This window comes from Lycium barbarum, chromosome 10 (assembly GCF_019175385.1).
Source record: "Lycium barbarum isolate Lr01 chromosome 10, ASM1917538v2, whole genome shotgun sequence".
NCBI lineage: Eukaryota > Viridiplantae > Streptophyta > Magnoliopsida > Solanales > Solanaceae > Lycium > Lycium barbarum.
In genome coordinates, this window is record NC_083346.1 from 5,255,191 (window position 1) to 5,275,893 (window position 20,703).

Consider the following 20,703-nt stretch of genomic DNA (forward strand, 5'->3'; position numbering starts at 1 on the left):
GCTAAGCTTGTAATTACTGTAGCTCCCCAAAAGCTCATTTGACCCCAAGGTAGTACATATCCTATAAAAGCTGTCACAATCATTAATAGGAATATTGTTTATCCATCTATCTGGAGGAGAGAAAAAAAAAAGATCAAATAACCTACTAATATTGAACACGTAACCAACAAAGATTGTAGTGTAGCCGGTAGTAATAAATATTTCTTCATTGTTAATCAGATGTCTCGAATTTGAGTCATAGCATAAAACCATCTTTATTAAAAGCGCTTTGCCCTCAATGTGAAACTTTCTGACGCAAAATTCGAATTAGTCAGACCCCAAATATGAGTACCAGACACCGGATAAGAAACCAAAAAAGAGATTAAACGCGTACCCCTCCGAAAACACTCATTCAATCGTCATTTACATGTGTGCAACACAACCATTTCACGAGATACCAATAACCTTAGATAACTCCACCCACCAAAACTTATGTATATTAAAAAAAACCACTTGGGAAGTTTTTGTGGGGAAAATAGCTACACAATAGCTTATAAGCAATGAATAAATTGGCAGTTACTTACCTTTTGCAAAGTAAAGGCAAATTAGAATATGATTGCTTGGATATAAACATATTGCCTCTATATATATTGTTATACATTGTTCTCAAAGAAATTTCAAGAGAACTATTTAATCATAAATTCAGAAATATACAAGAGTACTACAAGCTCAGTAAACTACTACTAGTAGTACAAATTTCTAAATGAATAAAAAATGATCAGTTGCTCAACAGCAGCCATTAAGAAGAACCAAAAGATAGTACCTAACAAAATTGGACAGAACCCTCTCTTCATCTCTATGCTTCTTAAGAAATTATAAGTACTTGGTATATGCTATGTACAAGTTATTAATACACTAATAGAAGTAGTTGTTGTCGTTGTCATTCACAGCGTCTTTACAAAGCATGGCTCGAACATCTGCAATTGATCTAGGCGGTTCCAAGTCTTTCTCTTGAAGTACATTGCCTAGATATTTTTGCATTCCCGATGCAAATATGTCGTCTAATATCTGCAAGTTGAAAACAAAACCATCAAGGGAAATGTAAACGGCATACAAATAAATTAAGCTGATCGCCTCTTCTTTTATCTTTGTTTTTTTTTTCTTTTTTCTTCCACAGGAATTGATAGAACCTTTATTCTCTGTAGAAAAGTTGGATAAAGTAGCAAAAACAATTTACAACAGGAGGCTTCTATTTCAGGATGCAAAAGGGAAATGTCAGATACGTCATACAATTTTGTTGAGGTATGAAGAAAACCACAAAGGTAAAAAAGCCGAGCTGGCATCACCGAGGAAGAATAGCATAAGAGTCCAAACATGTCGAAACACATCAATTAAGGTCCATTATTTACTGGTTAGAACACTGTATCTATATAAAGAAAATTGCACAGATATGAATCATCTAATTAGCTCCTCTACAGTCATTCATTCACAAATCTGAATTATGATATGAAAGTTATGAACCCATAAAAGACCAGAAGATCAGCATCCCCTTTATTTTACTATCACATGAAGATTCTAGATTACGTACAATTTAGTTTTTCCTGGTGGAATAAGTTGCATGCAACTCAAGAGTTTCTAATTACGTGATGATCCTAGAATACAAAACAGACTTTACGAGTGGAGAAGGAGTAGCATCAAACTCACAGATACGGCAACTCGCGATGCTTTGTACGAAGACCTATTGTCTTTCCTCTCTTCCAAAAACTTCAGCACATCCTGAAATTAAACAAGTGTGACTCATTTGAAAAGTGTGAAAAAGTAGGAAATATTTATTGGATAAAGTCATTATTAGCTGTTTGACTAGAAAGCTATTTACCAACCTGCCCAATCCGATCCCAGAAGCCTCGGCAAATAATAATGAAAACTTGCGTCTCAAATACCATATGAAGTTGCTCGATTGTATTATCCAGCAGATCCTTCAACGGCTGAATCCTAATTTGTAGATCAGAATCCTGTGTACCTTCCTTAGCATCTTGGATAATTTTCTTCAGTTTAGTGGGACTGTGCAATCTTGTCTGTATACAGAAACAATCATCACAACTCTTGCAAACACCGATAAATTTGGACCACTGGCTGAAATATTTACGGGCGCTAGCCAAATTATACAAAACATATACACTGATTATGTATATTATATGTATATGTATGTAATACAATATGTATATTATGTATATATACTTAATATAGAAAACCTATACATTTGCAGGCTATTATTTTTTTGAGCAGTCCAGAAATGTAATTATCCCAAACTGTGAAACTATAATGCGTTCTGATAGAATACCTACATTTTCCACCAGTTTATCCATGATTGCTTGCATATAACCTCTGAATTTGGTTCGCAACATGACTGTAATTTCACTGATTCGCTCTCCTGGAGTGACCTGTCCACCATCTGGCAGGCAAGAACCCCATGACTTGAATTGCAGTTCTATCTGCGGCCGTAGAACGTCCAGCATTCTCTTCATGGAATTCAAAAGAATTCCCAGCTGAAAAATAACTCAAACGGTTGTTTTCTTGGAAGTAAAAAAAGAAAAAAGAAAAATCGATTTGTACATTATTGCAGAAAAACCATGGAACTCACCTCTTTGCAGACTGCAAACGGACATACTGTGCCTTTGGTAATTTTCTGGACATACTTGAGACCTAATTTAATAGGCATTATATTCTCCTTTAATGGAGATAAAACATCTGCATACTTCTTGTCCAGAGTTTCAATAACTGCCTTTTCTACATCTGCAATAGCCTTTTGAAAAGATGTTGAAAGTGTAAGTGGCATTAGTCAGTAAAAAGCCATCAAACATACGAGAAACTAATTGAACTTTAGTGAGTAATAAGTGACAATACACACATCTAATCTTAGGTTTTTAGACATTACACATATCTAACAAGAGAAACCACAGCACAAAGGGAAGGGAAAAGACAAGATCACGAACTTTTTCCCCCTCCAAAAAGTAGTTATCGCTGTCAACTTAAAAAAACAAGTGAAGTGCACAAAGGAATTGAAGATGAAGAATTTGAAGAGCAAAGTTTGTACATACAGTTTCCAACGAGAAAAGGTATTCAGGCCAGCGTCTTATGACAGCATCATATTCAGCTAATGTCTCCTTTAGTCGGTCATAGATATCATCAATAAAAGGAGTTGTTGAATGCTGTGTATCTACACACGGCCACTTTATCTGCAGATAATACAAATAGAGTCAAATACAGAATTCTAAAAAGAAGTTCAGAACAAACACATCTGCATACAACAATGTGAGGATTGACATACCTTGTCAGGTTTACAGAATTCGAGCAAAGCAAGACGCTTCTCCTTGATCCACAGGGTAATATACGGATGAAACAACTCTTTTGCATCAACTCCGCCTTTGACAGGACTGAGAAAGAATTTTCACTTCTGTCAAAATCATACACACAGGACCAGCAGTTTAAACTGAACTAACGAACATGAATTATTACCTGATGCTCCAGGCACTAAAATCCTTCTGAAGATCAGCTGTTGCGACAATAAGTTCTGCTACAGGAGATGAGGGACCAGTGGGAGGACATGCAACAAGAAATGCACGCAATCTGCTACATAGCTCCGTGGAGTATATGGATGACGAAAGATTTGGGAGGTCCAGGAAACTACACAAGATTAACGCAGAAATAGCTATGAGTAATGGCATTCCATTTAGTAATTGCCTAATAACATATCTACATGCTATCAGAAGTATCTTTCCCTGTCTTTCTCTAATGTCTTCCTAAATTAATCTCTACTAACAAGACTAGGTCAACATTTATCCATAAGAACAAAAAAACAGATCATAAAGAAGGTGAGTGGCAATAATTTTTTATTTCCTCACACGGACCACAAACAACAAAGTGTCTAATTTCCTAAGCAGGCTGCCAAGCTCCAAAAAATATATGGAAGGAAATAGTTCACACCTTTCATTACAAATTTATCATGCTTTGAATAAAGGCATTGAGCATGCAATATTAGAGTGGAGCAGTTGGCGAGTTCGTGATAACATATGCAAAAAATCATAATCAAAAGATATGCACATTCAACCCTGATTAAAACCAATAAAAGTATTAAATAGACTGACTCCAGGAGAGCGGGGGAGGGACGGTAGGGTACCTCGGAAGTATATTTTGATTATTGATCTTTATGTCGGTACGAACTTCATTGCTGATATTCAAACAAAGTGATACCATCTTCTGGTAAGCTGTGGACCGAGCCATAGGATCCATTAATACGTTATCATTGTTGTTGGAGACAAATTCATCTGTTTCTGCCAAGTGCCTTCTCGATCTTTTCTTCGCAGCAGTCTACATATAAAAAATGTGCAGAAGTGTGAAGGTTTCACATCTTCCATTCCTTTTAATAAGATAAAATAAGTTTGAAGATAGTTTTTTCCCAAACCTGGAAATATCTGCATAATTTCAACTGGACCTCTGGAGAAAGTATATCGTTAAGAAGACTATACAGCTTCAAAGCAGGAGAGAGTGCAGGAGCTGCAACTCTAGTAGCAGGTTTGAACATATTCTCTATCCCCGATGGTAACGATTCATCTAAGGACTTGTAGTTCTCGAAAACTAGAGCAACGATCTGCTCGATCTTCTCAGAAACTTCTCCTAAAATACGATTCTGGTTCATGATAAAAAAGGATTGCAGTGAATATAAGCACGTTCTGTAGTCCCGGAGACACTGAGAAGTAACAAGATAACACTAGACTCTGGACCACAAACTTGAGTGTGCATAACATGTTAAAAATACTCTGGAAAGAAATAAATGTTAAAGAAACTGAAAGAAATGTGAATTTGGAAAAAAAAAAAAAAAAACTAAAATATAGGACATAAAGTCATAGAAAGTGGAGTTGATTAAAGATTCTATACATATGACAATTAAGTAAAGGAAAGAAAGCAAATCTCCCAGAAAAAAGTTCAAACCAAAAGAATTACTGATTAAGAGAAAAAAAGAAGTTCAAACCAAATCCTCTTACCTCTTGATGACTTAGGCTATTCTTAGGTTTAGAGACCACAGGTAGCAGCAAATCATATACCAAGTTCAGACAGTCCGCTGTAGGCGTCGCAACATCCATGACATAAGTAAGATATCTAAACACACAAATTGAATTTTTTAGGAGAACCCCCAATTTTTTTTCATTTAGCAAATATCTGAGTGATGCTAAGTAACAAAAAAAAATCCAAAATAATCTACTCACCTTAATTTTGTGTATGCATCTGAGACTCCATAGTATGATGCAAATTCAGTTACTAACCACCTCCAAGCACCATGGAGCAACAAATTTCTCTGCTGAAACTGTTGAACTTTCATCGCTGCTTCCAAAACAGAATCATATGCAATGGTTTCTGCGACAGGACCACACTGGCACAAGAATAGGCAACAAATCAACTTCAGAAACCTAACTTCTGGTCATCTATCATACCACATAATTGTGAACATACAGAGAAAAATTGAATAAATAAATATATTCCATGTTTAGCTTGTGGCACAATATATCTAGAACAGATATTGCAGTGGCATTTTTATGAAACGAATAGCCTGTTTGGCCAAAAAAGACTTTTGGTGAGAAGCAGTTCATGTTTGGCTAATCAATTTGAAAAGCACTTTCGAGCAGCTGTTAGTGTTTGGCCAAAGCGTTTGAAGTAGTTCTAAGTGTATTTTCTCAAAAGTGCTTATCAAAAGAGTACTTTTTCAGCTTCTCAAAAACAGCTTCTGCTTACTGCACTTTTTCTTCTCCTAAAAGATTGGCCAAACACAAGCACTTTTCAAAACAAAAAACAAAAAAGCCTTGGAGAAGCTTGGCCAAACAGTGGAAAGATGTTTCTCTAACGACAATATTCTCCAGGGGATGATCTAATTAATAAAATGCTCAATTATTTGGACTACTTACAGGGAGAACATAACAGCAAACATTTTCTTAAAACTAACTCCTAATAACAACAATTTGACATTCACCAATAACATGTGCATAACAACCACACATACGGTTATATATAAGCATGAGTAGTATAAAAGTATTCAAACAAAGCAACTTAGAGATGCATACAGTATGAATCAAGATATCCTTGAGAGAAAGCTACGATACTTGAGCTTTCTCAAGTGAAATTTTGTGTGTGTTAATTCAGAAAATAAGGTCCTTGCAGGAGTTTGATACCTTAGTGTTGCTACTTTCATCAAGACTAGTAGAATAAGTTATGTATAGTTGTACTCTTCCAACAAGTTCATGCTCTGGTTCGTGATATATGGACCACCAACGGAGTTTGTCTCCCTGCATTTTCGCAATCAAAAATAAGTTTTCCTCCATATAAGTTAAACCTCAATAACAGAAATTACATATGAGATCCACAGAAAGTATACCGGATCATCAGCAATATCAGCAACCTGAGCTACTGCACGGCCACAATAGTTTCCCTTTGAGTCATGTACTTCAACAATTAAGTCATCCCCCAGACCCTCCGGTAAGCTGCATTGTATTATCGGTAATATAACCATCAATTTCGAGAAGATGAAAAATATGAAATAACCAAAAATTTGAGCAAACAATTCCACGTACAATAGATGTGTTTCAGCGGATCCAGCTAGCATTTTCACTGTATCACCTTCAGGTAAACTTTTCAACCTCAACGAACAAAAGTATGTCTCTGCATCAAGACGAAAAATCATTACCGAGGACAATTGAATAGAGGAAAAGGGAAGCAAATGTGCTAATAAACATCACTCCAAGAACTCAGCTAAGAATTGCATACCAGGAACTACATCATACGATGCTGAACTGCTTCGTAAATTAGTTACACCAAGTTTCAAAATCCCAGAAATGTCTTTAACATAACGAGTACCGGCATGAAGGTATGCCAAGCTTTGATGTGATAAAGAACCATTTGAAGGTACCCTTGGAGTGATACGTACTTTTCGTATGGCTCCCCATTCAGAACTGACAGTTGATTTCACATTGGACAACTGAGCACGTATGGCCTCCAGTTTCACTTTTGGTGGTTTCAGAGTGGAAAAACTGCAGCCTGTGGGTGGGTCCAATGCCATTTTCACTTTACGCACTACAAGAAAGTCATACAGTTCAGTTTGACAACCGATTTGTCTGTGAGAAGTCATCAAAACTTTAAAATGAAACCACTAAAGCGCACCTTGTACTTTCAGCTTGCCAAAAGTTTTCTTCGGCTTCATCGAGGCTCCCTCACCGACAAGTTCCAAGGACTTTTTCCTCAAGAGTTCTTCCTCCGATTGTAACAGCACTTGCCTTGCGCTGAAATATTTTAACATAAGAGGTAGAGAATTACATATAAATAAAATGCACAGGATGAACTGAAATGATATTATAATATGCAAAAATATTACAAAGCAAAATCGTACACCACATAGACTCAGTATGAGCACCAGCGACAAAATCATTATTAAAACAAAAGCCAATTCAAGCTTTCTGTTATAAGTTGAGAACAAATTGGTATCAGATAAGTCTCAGCTTCTGAACCTCCTAAATTGAACAGTCTATGATACCATTTTTCGTAATCCAACAGGCAATTTCTGCAATTTCTGGCAGCATACTACTGTTTTCTTTAAAAGACAGTATTTTTCCACCGAGTAGGATGTATAGAACATGGAAAAAGAAATAGAGCGCGAGTAGTGGAACAAAACGCACCCAAAAGCATCTCGTAATGAGGCACATTCGTTTTCCAAGAAAGCTGGAGCCTCGTGGCAACCCTTCGCCCATGAATGAAGACATAGTCGAACACATGCCTCATAAGCAACGAAACCTTGCCAACTACCTCGTCCACTGTATCCAACTCAAATTACAAAAGAAGATGATGAATAAATCAAGTACTATAATCTTAACAGAAACTTTACGATAGACCAATTTAGACCACTGCTGAGTGAAATACCTTGCATGATATGTTGGAAAGAGGGCAGATGAAGAATTAGAAGGTACATCACTGGCCCTGAAAATGATAACTAGGTTGTCATTTATGTCTTCAAATCCCTTGAGGATTATTCAATAAGAAAATGTTATGATGCATACCTTCCAGACGGAGCAGACTGTCCGTCTTTTGCAGAACCTGTGGTTGCAGTTTTATATGCTTTAGCTTCATCCATTGCTACAGAACAACCTGATATGTCATCTGACAAAAAAAATTTACGCTGCTTAGCAACTTGATCGCGTTCTTGTAATGAATCACCTAACGGGGGTGCACTCGGAATCCCACCATTGGACAACTTCAGGCTCTGCTTCATAACAGAACATAATCAGTAAAGAAAATAAGAATAACATCACTACCAAAATAACAGGAATTAGTGACAGACAAATTTCGTAGCTAAGCAGCAAAATCCGTCTCTAATCCTATTTAGCGCCGGATTATCATAAAATTTTGTTAGCTAAGATTAGCGACAAAGTTCGTAGCCAATTTCAGTTTCTTTTGTAGTGCATCTTCGTATATGAAAGATGACTAGAAAAAAGAACAGAGTGCTCGATCCTCGTTGTAATAGTTATGCAGACACGTAGTTGTGGAGGCACAGATGATCAGATTTTATACTCAAACAACGATCTAATAAGGAATCTCAATCCCTTAACTATCAGCAGTCAGCACAAACTACTTAGCCTCAAGAAGGATGGACAGAAGCTCTGGTTTTTAATCAATGATAGATGCTCACATAGCTGCTGCATCTACACCCACTTTTTGTTTTCATCTAGTCCCTCAGGTTTCCAAAAATTACTGATATTCCTGATTCACTACAAATACCTCATTCAGTATGGACAACCGTTTTTAAGGCTTGAAGTTCCAGTCGACCTTCTTACAAATGGTTTTAAAGGCTTAAACTTTCAGTCCACCTTCTTGGGCAACTTATGCCAAAAAGAAACCCAAGATACTTGGTATCATAAAGGTAGTGGCAATTAGCAGCTTACTCATGAAGGAAAATAAGTTCAGAAAAAATAATGGGATTCCTCTACACATTCACATAGCAATCTTAGCTAGATGTAAGAGACTATAACTGTTGTTTTTCATGTGAAGCAGAAGCATAAACAGGCCAAACATAAATTTTGCCTCAAAATAGGAAATTCATAAATCTCAAGTCTTATTCATTCACAGCAATATCAGTTTGAGCATTAAAGTAATCTCCTAGAAGATTTCACAGTGCTTCAGTTCTTTATACTTAACGCAGGGGCGGAGCCAGCCTTACAATCCCAGTAACTTTAGCTTTAGGAAAATTATTTAATATGTATAAATAATCTATCCAGAACTCATTAAACAAAAAAGATTGTGGTTCAAAACCCATTAACTAAAATTTCTTGCTCCACCACCGACTCAACAAGTAGTTTACCATCTCAAGCTTCTACTCATTAGTCCTACATTGTTTACCAAGAGGCAAAAGTATAACTCCTAACCTGCCTAGATGACCTCCCATTCGGCTCCCAGGATGAGGCGCTCTTATTACTGAACGAAAATGGCACCGAATCTGTAGTTTTAGAACTTGCAATAGAATTTGATGGACTCTCAACTGCATAAACCTCATCATCCGAATCAAAACCAGTATCCATATCAGAACCCCACCCATTATCATTGCCACCGCTACTTCTCACAGGTATAGTTCTTGAACCAGAAATAACACCAGATGGCAAATGCCCAGCTTGAAACTTAGAACCACATAGTATTCCAAAGCCTAATCCATCGTTTCTTCGACCAAAAACAGGATCAGATTGCATCCTCTGAGTATACATTGTATTCACACTATCTCCTACCTAATTCAAATCAAAGAGTACTCAATTTAACACAAAAAACTCAAACACAACAAGCACAAAACAAAGAAAAACACAATCTTTATTCTATCCCCACAAACAAAACACAATCTTTTTTCTATCCCCACAAACAAAAGACAGTCTTTTTTCTATCCCCACAAACAAAAGACAGTCTTTTTTCTATTCCAACAAACAAAAAGACAATCATAACATATGACATTAATCAAATCAACCAAATCCAATTAAGGGGTTACTGTTAACATTATCATTAGGGATTTTCCATTAACATAACCACACATAAATACATAAACAATGTGAGAAAATAAAATGGGGTTTGCAGAAATAACCAATATAAGTATATAGAACTTACAATGAGCAAAGAAAGACCAGTTCTTTAATGAGAAAGATGAGCAAATCACAGTTTAAACAAAGAATTAAGAAAGGAAAACCCAATTTTCCAATCTTTCCTAAGAAAAACAAGATTTAAGTGTACACATAAAGTTCACTTCCCATAAATACACAGCAAGTGGAAAATAGAGCAAAGCAAAAAAAAAAATTATAAAAAAGGGCATAGAAAAAGACAGGAAAAATAAGTAAAATAAGCAAAAGCTTGGAACTTTTCACTTTATGTGCATGTATATAATTGTATTTACACAGTCATAGACAGATTATAATGCACTTGTAGTGTAAAAGTGACAGAAAGTTAGAAGAAAAACCTTTTCTCACTCTAAGCATAAACCATAATTGTGTTTCTTTTTTTTTTCCCACTTCAACAAATAAATAATAAGTTGGAATGAGAAAATGGAAATAAAAAGAGTTTAAAGTATATAAATTATAACCTATAGAAATATTTAAACAATTGAGTCATTTGAGAAAAATTATAAACTATTTTATTTACAATACCTTATTATTCTTTTTGTTCAATTTATGTGGTAGTTTTCGCTTATTGAGTGTTATTTTGATTAAATTTTGAAGTTAAGTTGAATTAGATTAACTTAATATTTTAAGAATAAAATTTATATATTTGAAAACTGCATGAAATGTATTATGAGTTGTAAGTTTTCTCATGTCAATTTGGCGAAAAAATACATCTTAAAAAGTTAATCAAATTTCATACCGTTTGATTTCTGAGAAGCAAAAAGTATCACATAAGTTGAAACGAAGGGAGTAGTACTTACAATAAATGGTAAGTAATATATTATACTAAAAAAGGTTAAATTATGTTAATACAATTTTTAAATAATAATGTATTTCACAAGTAGTCCAGTCTAAGTCAATCTTTTGTCCCCTTTTTCTTTTCACTTTAGATTCCTTTTTTTAGTCTTTTCTAATAATTTTATTTACAAAGAAAAACAAAAAGCAGAGATTGACGCCGAAAAGAAAAATAAATAAAAAATGAAAAAAAGAGATTGACGGGGATGTCAGAAAAGTAACGTGAGTGTGACGTGGCAAGGGCATGTTTGTCTTGTAATAACGACTGGTCGTTTAGTGGCGCGTTTTTTGCCGCAGGAGGAGCGGTGTTAGTTACACTTGAGTGCACAAAGTTTGTATGTTTGGTGCTAATTATTTTTTACAAAAAAATAAAATAATAATAATAAAAAAAATAAAAAATACGCCAGGTTTATGTCAAATCAATAAAAGAAAATTATGGCTAAGTATAGATATTTAGCGACAAAGAGGGCCATAGAATGCAAAGTGAAGTTGAACGGGTAAATTGACATATGGTCAAGAAATTGTGTTTTTGTTTTAAGCAAAGCATATAACTATATTTTGTAGCGGAAAAAATATAAAAGTTACACCTTACACACAAAAATCACTACTACTAGAAAATTCAACTTTCGATGGATAATTTTTTTCTTTTACTTTTTATTGTTTTTAAAAATAATAGTGAAAAGTCATAGGTGAGTACATTGCGAGTAGCCATAGTTGAGGACATTAAAAAATTATGTCGTATTTATATTAAATTTTAAACATTCTTAGTGAAACTTCTAACGTCTTCATCGGAAATTATCTTATCAAACATAAAATGAAAGCTTTAAAGTAAGAATACTTTAAATACTCCCTCCGTTTCAATTTATGTGAACCCATTTAATTGGGCACGGAGTTTAAGAAAGTAGATGAGACGTTTAAATTTGTGTTGTAAAATGAATCACATATATGTTGTGTGGCTATAAATCATTGCATAAAGATAAATTGTTTCCAAATATAGAAAGAGGTCATTCTTTTTTATACGGACTAATAAAAAAATAGATTCACATAAATTGAATCAGAGATGATATAAAAGATGACCTTTTCTCAACTGACTAAACAATAGCGTGTGACACGTAAAAATGAGATAGTGAAGTAATTAGTTATAGTTAAATAATAAATAATATAGAGAATAATGTCATATTACTAGTTTGGTACAGACGTTAGTGCAATTCTTTTTCTTTATATTTTCTACTTTCAAGTCGACAAAAAAGAGTGAAAGAACGTATGACTGGACAGAACATTAGAGTATTCGGTGCTTTATCTTATTTGACTAAGAAAGGATTCACAAAAAGGAATAAAACTATTAAAATGTTATGTGATTGGAAAGATCTAAATGTAGATTCCTTTTGAGTACTAAAGTAGTCTTTAAGGACTAATGTTTTTTATTACTTTACTTGCATCTATTAACTTCTTAGAAATAGGAGAATCACCCCACAAGAAGTTAACATTTCCTTTGCATGCCTACTAGAAAAAGAGTAATTAAATACACGATGTCGGATCGCACGGTGTACAACACATAGCGGAAGATAGACAGATCTAATTGTGTTTAAAATTTATTTACATCTCAATGAATATATTTCAAGATAAACTTAGTAACGAGAGTCGTAATTTAAAATTTCTTCGATTACTAAGATTTTATGCAAATCAACACCAAGACCGATCTTTGCTATCAACTCCTTGATCAACAAGATGCGCGAAAAAAATTGAATTTAGAATACAATAAATGGCACAAAAAAATAATTTTCTTGTGAATGATTTTTCTCTCTTGGTTTGGTGTAGTATTCCCTCACTTTAGTATCTCATTTTTCATCACCTCTTATATAGCATCACTTATGCACCTTTTTTCCTATTTGGTTAAGGTTTATTTACCAAAATTAACTTTATGGAATTTTCTATGGAAAATCTCGAATCCAAAATCACAAAAATATGTTCAAATCATCATATGTGAGATTGGATCTAGGGCATATCAGCTATATCCCTAACACACAAGGATGTCAAAAATATTTTTTGGATGAAGCTTTTAGTATTTGTTGCATTGCTAGAGCGAGTTTAATTAGCTAACTTGCAAGAATAAATGGCTGGTTGTAATCTACTTGTCGTAGAAGCTATTTCGGTGAAGGAAATCTCGCTATTGTATCATTTTTTTCATTGTATTTGCAAGAAAGAGTGATAATTATAATTTATTACTTTTATACGAATTATAGATTGGTCCAAAGAATGAGAGATGAAATTTTTAAGTTTGCACTTCCCTAAGTCGTATATTCTTCCAGTCCAATATATACGTGACATACAGTCATTTACATTCATATGCATAAAAGTTCAAAATATTAAGTGTGTTGATTTTTTAAGAAATCAATAGTCCAAATTAGTACTGGTATAATGCCAGTCCAAATTAATATAGGTTCTGTATTCAATGCATTAAACAAGTCAAATGAACATTAAGTGCAAAGAATTGAGCTAATAAATGCTTACCTTATTAATGAAGTTATTTACACAGTCATCTTTAGTTGGGAATTTAATGAGTCAGTTGAGAACTTATTAAGCGTTGGTGACAATTGTTTATTTAGTTAAAACTGCTGATAGAGTGCAATAAAAAAATGATGCACTATACGATCGGAAAAGCCCTGTTTTCGCGTTAGATTTTGTACCCTTTTATATCTTTGTTGCGTATTATTGATATGTTACGGGTTTGAAGCATGGAATCAGTCATCAATACTTGTGTCAGAATAGGTTGCTTATATTACCCCTTTTGAATGTAGAGGCGGAGCCAGAATTTGACGTTTATGAGTTCGTAATTTTAGTTTTTTAAAGTTATTGGATTCTTAATTATAATAATTTGTATATGTTCAATAGATTTTTTAATACAAACATAAGGTTTGGACTAAAGCTACTGGGTTCGGCCGAACCCCCTCACGATGAGCTCGCTCCACCCCTGCCTGAATGGAGCCTTGGAATGATGGTAAATTTATTTCCATATAACATATAAGTAGTGGCGGAGCTAGACTTTCATCTAAAAAGGTTCTAAATTTCAGCTAAAGAAGTTCAAAATATAAAAAAGTAAACATACGATGAAGTTAAAGGAGTCAACATCTATAATATATATACAATAATTTTAACCTTATATATATTAGTCAATATGATGTTTGCAGCAAGCAAAAGGAGTGACACATTTGTGTTGAGAAGTTAGGAGTTGTTATCTTTACGGTTTAGTCCATAATTGGGATTAATTTTCATTTAAGTCGTTTCAAAAAACCTCTGTAAATCGTAGCCAGGGGATATCTAGAATGGAAAGTATCATCTTTTGCTCTCTATCTCTCTCTACCTCTTTTCTTCCTTCTTTCTCTAATTTCTCTGTTAATGAGCCCACCAGAGCTCTTCATATCATTATTATTATTATATATATATATATATATATATAGTTTTCTAACAAAGGGGGGCTCGAATCTCCTTTGTGGCAATGTAGCTCTGTCCATGCATATCGATCACTGGTTCGAGCTGCGAAATCAGTCACTAATATTTGCATCATGATAGACTGCCTATATTACGATCCCTTGAGATGTGGCCTTTTACCGAACCCTATGTGAATGTAGATGTTTCATGCGCCATTTCGTCCTTTCAATTTTTGTTCCTTTTTGGAATTTGGACATCCGTCTTTTTTGCTTTCATGCTTCTTTACCATTCATGTAACCTAAGCAAAGTGGTACTGCCCCTTCATAGTTAGAGACTTACAGGGTCCTATTTGAATAAGAGTTTTTTCTCCCTGTTCGTGGATATTAACCTGTTGTATACTTTTTTTCTTTTTTTTAATAACATGGGAACCCACAGCCGCTACCCTTCGAGTGCGCACAGGGTAAACCCAGCTCCTGTGTAATAGCTCACAAACCACACAGGAGAGATAATCCCTAGGCAAGCCCCGTGCAACGAGCTCGACTCAGAAGGCAAATTCCCTGCTGTTGTAGGTAGGGGATTTCGAACCTGAGACCTCTATTATGAAAATTCCATGCTTAACCAACTAAGTCACCCTTGCGGGTAACCTGATGTATACTCACATATGAACATTTACAAATTTCTAAAAAGAAAGTATCGGTAATTTCACTTAATTTGATCGTTTTTCATATTTGATCCGCATAAAACTAGAAACTTAAGGGAATAATATTTGTATTTTTATACCTTTTTGCAACACTTCCAAACTAAAAGAAACATGACAATTGGAAATAATGCAGAGGTCAAAATGTGCGGCCTATCCCGACAACTGGACAAGTATATAATAATCGTCAAAAATTATTTTCTACTACTACTATTTCAGAGAAAGAATGTCTCAGATCTTGAAAAAATAATAGGACTAATGAAACAATTTCTAGAAACAGTATTAGTCCAATTAACTTAAAACATGTACACCAGGTACTTTGAAAATTAATGCTCGTTTTATTTCTGCTTCTTTTTACCCTAGTACCATAGCCTCTTTTATCAAGGGAAATTAAGGAAGAATGATTTTTCAATTATCATTTTTGTTCATGTAACATTTCTAACAATGCATACATAGCTCCACTTTCTACCTTAACTCAGACCTTATCCAACAGTCCACGCCATGAAAAAGATAGCAATCTCTAGAATTAAATATTTTCAATATTCTGATTGTTAAACCTTATGATGTTTTTTTCCCTTTCAAAAAGAAGTTGTACTTAGATGAAATGTAAGGAGAAAAGCCGGGTTTCTCCATTCAAGGGCTCAAACACGAGACCTCTGACTGAAAGTGAAGTTTGTTATCCATCCCATTCAAAGCTGAATCATTGAATTTGACTTCTCAAAGTGAAAAACCTTGAACTATCTCAACAACAAAAAGGACTTCGTTCTTTTAAAGAAAAGAGAATCATATACACTAAAGTTTCTATTATTCACATTAGCATGAAAGACTGCCATTGACTTGCTATGCATAAATCTCTTCTACTAAGATATCGCTCCCTCATGCACAAAACTAAAAGGAACGTTAAGTTCTTTCGAAGTAAATTAATCATCGCTTGAACCTAATACCTCCTGCTTAAGCTCTTCAATCTTAGCAGCTAGCTCATCCCTATTTTTCTGCAGATACAATATCATTTGAAACAGTTAGAACGATAATAGAGATAAAATTTACGCAGATTATTTCTAAGCGATGAATCAGTATTTTCGAAATCCAAATTCAAGGAATCATTCCACTACAGCGTATGGGATGCACGAGGGATAATGAGCTGCATTGACATGTAGGTAAAAACATGTCGATGAGCCCACTGGAATTAAAATTTCAAAAATTCTGATTCATCTTATAGAAAATGTTGTAAATTTGCTTAGGCAGCAACTTGAGCAATAGTAGCAGACATTACCTTGAAAAGCAAATAACGGGTACTAAACCAGAGAGTGTACCCAAGACCCACCACTTCAAGTAATTTAGGAAACTGAAAGTCATACAACACAGAACTGTCAGCAACGAAGAAAACATATTTTAAAAGACAACAGAAAGAAACAATCTTGATAGAGAGGAAAGTACGAACCAAAGGAATAGAATCTATGGCTCCAACAATAGCAGTTGTCAACCAAAGAGCAGTGACAGCAGCACCACCAAATAGGATAATTGAAGAGGAATCTTCAGGATCATACTGGAAAGTAGGAAATCTTTTGTGTCAACAATTGGAAGGAAACCTCAGATGTAGACAAGGCAAGAAAATTTATATTCAACAGTACGAAAAAGCGAAATGATAGCAATGATGGTTAGCATCTTTAAAGTTTCCAAGTTGTTACAAGATGAGTATCATATACAACGTAGCTTGAGGACATCTATCTTTATTACGTTTAGCCCTCCCTAAAGCAAGCACTAGAGGGCCATACACAAACAAATTTGAGAAAACAAAAAGGAGCACTACAAAATGCACCAAGTACATTGCATAATGGAGGGGGAAGAAAGGAGCATTGCATACTTCAAGGAGCCACAACCATATCACATATCACAGAAAAAGGGTGAATTATGAGAAGGGACAGGAGACAGGACAGTATAATACTTAAAGAATAGCATGGAAGGTGAGGTCGCTCAGGTAACCGCTCAGAATCGACATGATCGCCGATGTATCTTAAAAGCCTTGCGACTTTCAAAAACTGAATTTTCATCACAGCAACCAGATTTAATCACTAATTATTACATCTGATGGGGAATAATTCAGTGAAAAATAGAAGAAAAAGATGAAATTTTGCATGATGACACACACAGGGAAATGGTCACAAGGTGGACATGTTCACAATCAGAATTTAAACTGCAAAATCATTTGGATCCAAATGAAAATGAATACTAGAAAAAGAAAGTAATTAAGATGTGACTGCTCAGGTAACCGCATCAACATCACTGTTGATGGTTTCATCAAGTACCAAGACTTTCAACAAGATTTGAGTCTCATCACAGCAGTCCACTTTTTCATTAAATGAATACTAGCAAAAAAAGGTAATTAAGATATGACAGCTCAGGTAACCGCATCAACATCATTGTTGATGGTTTCATCAAGTACCAAGACTTTCAACAAGTTTTGAGTCTCATCACAGCAGTCCACTTCTTCATTAAATGAATACTAGGAAAAAAAAAAAGAGTAATTAAGATATGACTGCTCAGGTAACCGCATCAACATCACTGTTGACGGTTTCATCAAGTACCAAGACTTTCAACAAGTTCTGAGTCTCATCACAGCAATCGACTACAAAAGAGAAAAATTAAGTGTTTTTCTTGCATATGTAAAGAGATTGGATAAGAATTTACAAATTGCAGAATGATCGTGCTGAATTAACTTAGGTGGCTTTGATGTCAAGTGGTCGAGAAGAAAATCAATCAACCACTCAAAAGCGCCTCAATCCAGATAGGTGTTTCAGTTATATGAATCCTATGTCTCCTTTCCAGCTATTTCAATATTCAAAAAATTTAAAATAATTAAACTACTATTTGTTGAAACGTGTACTTCACAAGCTTTTCAAAATATCACAACTAGAAGAAGCATGAAGATATAATTGTTCAGGTAACCGCTCAGGGTCAACATTACAGTAGACGGTTTCATCAAGGTGTCAAACTTTCAAGAAGTTCTGAGTCTCATCAAAGCAGTCATACTTTAGACAATAAAAAGAACAACCACCAAGAAAGAGAGACAAATCAGGTATTTTGCTAGCATATGTAAAAAAAAAAAAAAAGGTGAACCAAACTTTCTTTGGGTTGACACATAGTAAGTTTTATGGTATGTACGAAAAAATGGATAAGAATTCATGAAGTGCAGCAATTCAGTGCAAACATGTACTTTATAGGAACTTAATCCTTGTATGTGTGTCCTATCTGTATTAAGGTATGTATTGATTTTTCCTTAATACTTTGATTTGAAGGAAATGATGTCCCAAAAAGGTAGTTTTCTGGTATCATACTTGTAAGACATATACCGGTTTATTTTTTGTTTCTGTATAGATCATTTTCTCTCTTTCTCCAGATATTGCAATTTTAACCTCTTTGTTCTCATTCTTTCGACTTTATGATCTGGTGTTTAAATGTATAATTACTTGGTACACCAGAATGACTACTCAAAGAGCTAAAACACAGCAAATTCTAATTTCAGCATCTCCTATTGAGACAGAAAACTCCAATAAAATGGAAGATACCTTAATATTTAGCTTGTCAAATAACTTGGACAATTGTGAATCAAAGTCCAGAGCAGAATCTTCTATTGGTGCTTCAGTTTGAACAGCTGCATCATCTTTCTCTTCAACTTTGGGAGGTTCATATGTCAAAGTGTCTTTGTCTTTACTAGAATCTTCTATCGGTGCTTCATTCTGAACAGCTCCATCGTCTGTATTTTCGAACTTAGAAGGTTCATATATCATAGACGTATAATCATCTATCTCTTTGTCTTTCCTAGATTCTTCTATTGGCGCTTCATTCTTAAAAGCTCTGTCATCTTTCTCCTCAACCGTAGGAGGTACATATAACTCATAAGCCTCTGTCTCTGATTTTGATCTAATAGCTGAGCTTTTCCGGTAAAACAACCCTGAAATATAACCGCAAGCGTAATATGTCAAACAAACACTCTTCCACCTCCATAATCAGTAAAAGTATATAACAAGTCAAGAAAATCAATACCACAGAACTAAACGCTTGACAAAGTCACTATTAGAGCTCTCAGACAAATTACAAAACATAGCCATATATTACGACAAATCTGAGCAGCTCTTAACAAGAACCAATATACTATTTTATTTTTTATAAGGTAGAAATATTGAATTCTGTCATTAACCCAGAAAACAAAAACACAACTTGAAAACATTTATGAGCATATCGGTATTACATAAAACTAATGAAAATATTAACTACGCAATTGTAATTATTTTTGCATTGGTGTCATTCAGTGTATCAAGTATCATAAATTAGAACTTAAAAAACTTATTTTAGAAAGAAAAAAATCCAATCTTAACTTTAACACTGCTTTTTTTTTATGACATGGGAACCCGCAGCCGCTACAGAAACAAAAAACAAAAAAAAACGAAAAAAAAAAAAAAAAATTGACCCACAAAGCTAGGAATATAGCACAACATCTTACACCCAATTCTTAGAAATGAAAAAAAAAATCCAATCTTACATCCAATTTATATAAACTATGTAACAGTAAATTAGACAGTCCTAATTAGCATTGGAGCACAAAAGCAGCAACAAAGTATTTAAATTTAACACAATTTAATTTAAAAAGAACAATGGACTTCTAGAAATCAAGAAAATACGTAAATATACAGAAGAAACAAAAGGTAAATGCTGAACATACAGAAACACAAAAAAAAAAACAGATTTTTTACAGACAATACACTCTTTTTCCGATACTTATCAAATACTTTTGCCTTCTCTTGGCAAATCCTCTTCCCTCATCTCTAACATCTTTAAAATCTCAACTAGGGTCATCAGATGCTATTCCTTACTAGATCGTTCACTTGCGTACCAACGGAAAATTTTCCGAGGGGTAACATTCTCGCCCCTTAAGAACATTCGTCCTCGAATGTTAAAGTGTTCGGGAATTCTATAAAAATTTCGCCAGAGTTTTGAACTTTAAAATCATATAAGAATCTGATTGTTTCATAATGTAGGTAAAACAATACATATTTATCGTATTGTGTTGTGTTGTATCAATACATAATGTTACACATAAGCAATTTGAAAGATAAACCTACGAGAAAAAGGTAAAGCTTGGGTAAAGAATAAAATAAGACTATTAGATAGTAATAAGTATAGACAAAATGAGAAAAAAAAAAAAGAATAAGGTAACGACGCGAGCACACTTAACAACCAAAACAAACATTGTACTATAAAAACTAACAACATAACACAATACAAACAAGAACCTGGATTGAAGCGAGATTTAGAGGGTTTCTTGATTAAAAGAGAGGGTCTCCATTGGTTTGAATTGATAAGTTTGTGATTTGGAAGGTTTGAGAAGGCTGTAGGTGTGCACAGCTCCATTGTTATTTTCAGGTACAGCCAAAAACTGAGAGGTTTATATAGAAGAAGAGGAGGAGAAAGGGCTAGGGTTTAAGGTGTGGTGGTGGTGGTTAGTGGGCTCACTGTGTGTGTGTGTGAACAAACCTAGGAATGTCAACCAAGTGGACAGAAATGAGTGAGTGGCTAGGT

The 20,703-nt window shown here is 34.5% G+C and overlaps 2 protein-coding genes and 5 non-coding genes across 9 annotated transcripts; all 7 read right to left on the minus strand.

The window, feature by feature from the left end:
• Positions 1 to 592: 592 nt before the first annotated feature.
• On the minus strand, positions 593 to 10,357 carry LOC132613924 (uncharacterized). 3 transcript variants are annotated; one of them, XM_060328221.1, is made up of 23 exons: positions 10,159 to 10,357; positions 9,438 to 9,791; positions 8,260 to 8,278; positions 8,076 to 8,175; positions 7,939 to 7,995; positions 7,698 to 7,832; positions 7,186 to 7,304; positions 6,793 to 7,098; positions 6,600 to 6,687; positions 6,404 to 6,509; positions 6,201 to 6,314; positions 5,244 to 5,407; positions 5,022 to 5,136; positions 4,442 to 4,666; positions 4,157 to 4,347; positions 3,496 to 3,663; positions 3,308 to 3,413; positions 3,078 to 3,215; positions 2,621 to 2,782; positions 2,325 to 2,525; positions 1,860 to 2,054; positions 1,684 to 1,755; positions 593 to 1,047 (listed from the first exon to the last, which is right to left on the minus strand). In XM_060328221.1, the coding sequence occupies exons 2-23, from the start codon at positions 9,768 to 9,770 to the stop codon at positions 895 to 897; spliced, it is 3,267 nt and encodes a 1,088-aa protein (XP_060184204.1). In that variant the 5' UTR covers positions 9,771 to 9,791; positions 10,159 to 10,357; the 3' UTR covers positions 593 to 894. The 3 variants fall into 3 exon arrangements, with proteins under 3 accessions (XP_060184204.1, XP_060184203.1, XP_060184205.1); XM_060328220.1 differs by having other exon boundaries at positions 8,076 to 8,278; positions 10,159 to 10,356; XM_060328222.1 differs by lacking the exon at positions 9,438 to 9,791 and having other exon boundaries at positions 8,076 to 8,278; positions 10,159 to 10,353.
• Positions 10,358 to 15,787: 5,430 nt separating this feature from the next.
• LOC132614673 (uncharacterized) lies at positions 15,788 to 20,689 on the minus strand. Its single transcript, XM_060329189.1, has 5 exons — positions 20,418 to 20,689; positions 18,693 to 19,078; positions 16,568 to 16,672; positions 16,400 to 16,471; positions 15,788 to 16,118 (listed from the first exon to the last, which is right to left on the minus strand). The coding sequence occupies exons 1-5, from the start codon at positions 20,533 to 20,535 to the stop codon at positions 16,047 to 16,049; spliced, it is 753 nt and encodes a 250-aa protein (XP_060185172.1). The 5' UTR covers positions 20,536 to 20,689; the 3' UTR covers positions 15,788 to 16,046.
• Positions 17,097 to 17,185, minus strand: LOC132616412 (small nucleolar RNA snoR128). The gene has a single exon (XR_009573193.1). It is a non-coding gene; the product is annotated as a small nucleolar RNA snoR128 (small nucleolar RNA).
• LOC132616411 (small nucleolar RNA snoR128) lies at positions 17,384 to 17,469 on the minus strand. The gene has a single exon (XR_009573192.1). It is a non-coding gene; the product is annotated as a small nucleolar RNA snoR128 (small nucleolar RNA).
• LOC132616415 (small nucleolar RNA snoR128) lies at positions 17,521 to 17,606 on the minus strand. Its single transcript, XR_009573195.1, has one exon. It is a non-coding gene; the product is annotated as a small nucleolar RNA snoR128 (small nucleolar RNA).
• Positions 17,663 to 17,748, minus strand: LOC132616409 (small nucleolar RNA snoR128). Its single transcript, XR_009573190.1, has one exon. It is a non-coding gene; the product is annotated as a small nucleolar RNA snoR128 (small nucleolar RNA).
• LOC132616408 (small nucleolar RNA snoR128) lies at positions 18,060 to 18,150 on the minus strand. The gene has a single exon (XR_009573189.1). It is a non-coding gene; the product is annotated as a small nucleolar RNA snoR128 (small nucleolar RNA).
• Positions 20,690 to 20,703: the final 14 nt, after the last annotated feature.

Bases quoted from the DNA above. Each gene is read 5' to 3' on its own strand.
- LOC132613924 (XM_060328220.1), bottom strand. From the start codon at position 9,770: ATGTATACTCAGAGGATGCAATCTGATCCTGTTTTTGGTCGAAGAAAC. The intron at 5,408-6,200 runs GTATCAAACTCC...TTCTTGTGCCAG, and splicing joins ATGAAAGTAGCAACACTAAG to TGTGGTCCTGTCGCAGAAAC. The intron at 1,048-1,683 runs GTGAGTTTGATG...TTCAACTTGCAG, and splicing joins CATCGCGAGTTGCCGTATCT to ATATTAGACGACATATTTGC.
- LOC132614673 (XM_060329189.1), bottom strand. From the start codon at position 20,535: ATGGAGCTGTGCACACCTACAGCCTTCTCAAACCTTCCAAATCACAAA. The intron at 19,079-20,417 runs GTTCTTGTTTGT...GTTATATTTCAG, and splicing joins TAAATCTCGCTTCAATCCAG to GGTTGTTTTACCGGAAAAGC. The intron at 16,119-16,399 runs GTAATGTCTGCT...TTGTATCTGCAG, and splicing joins CCCGTTATTTGCTTTTCAAG to AAAAATAGGGATGAGCTAGC.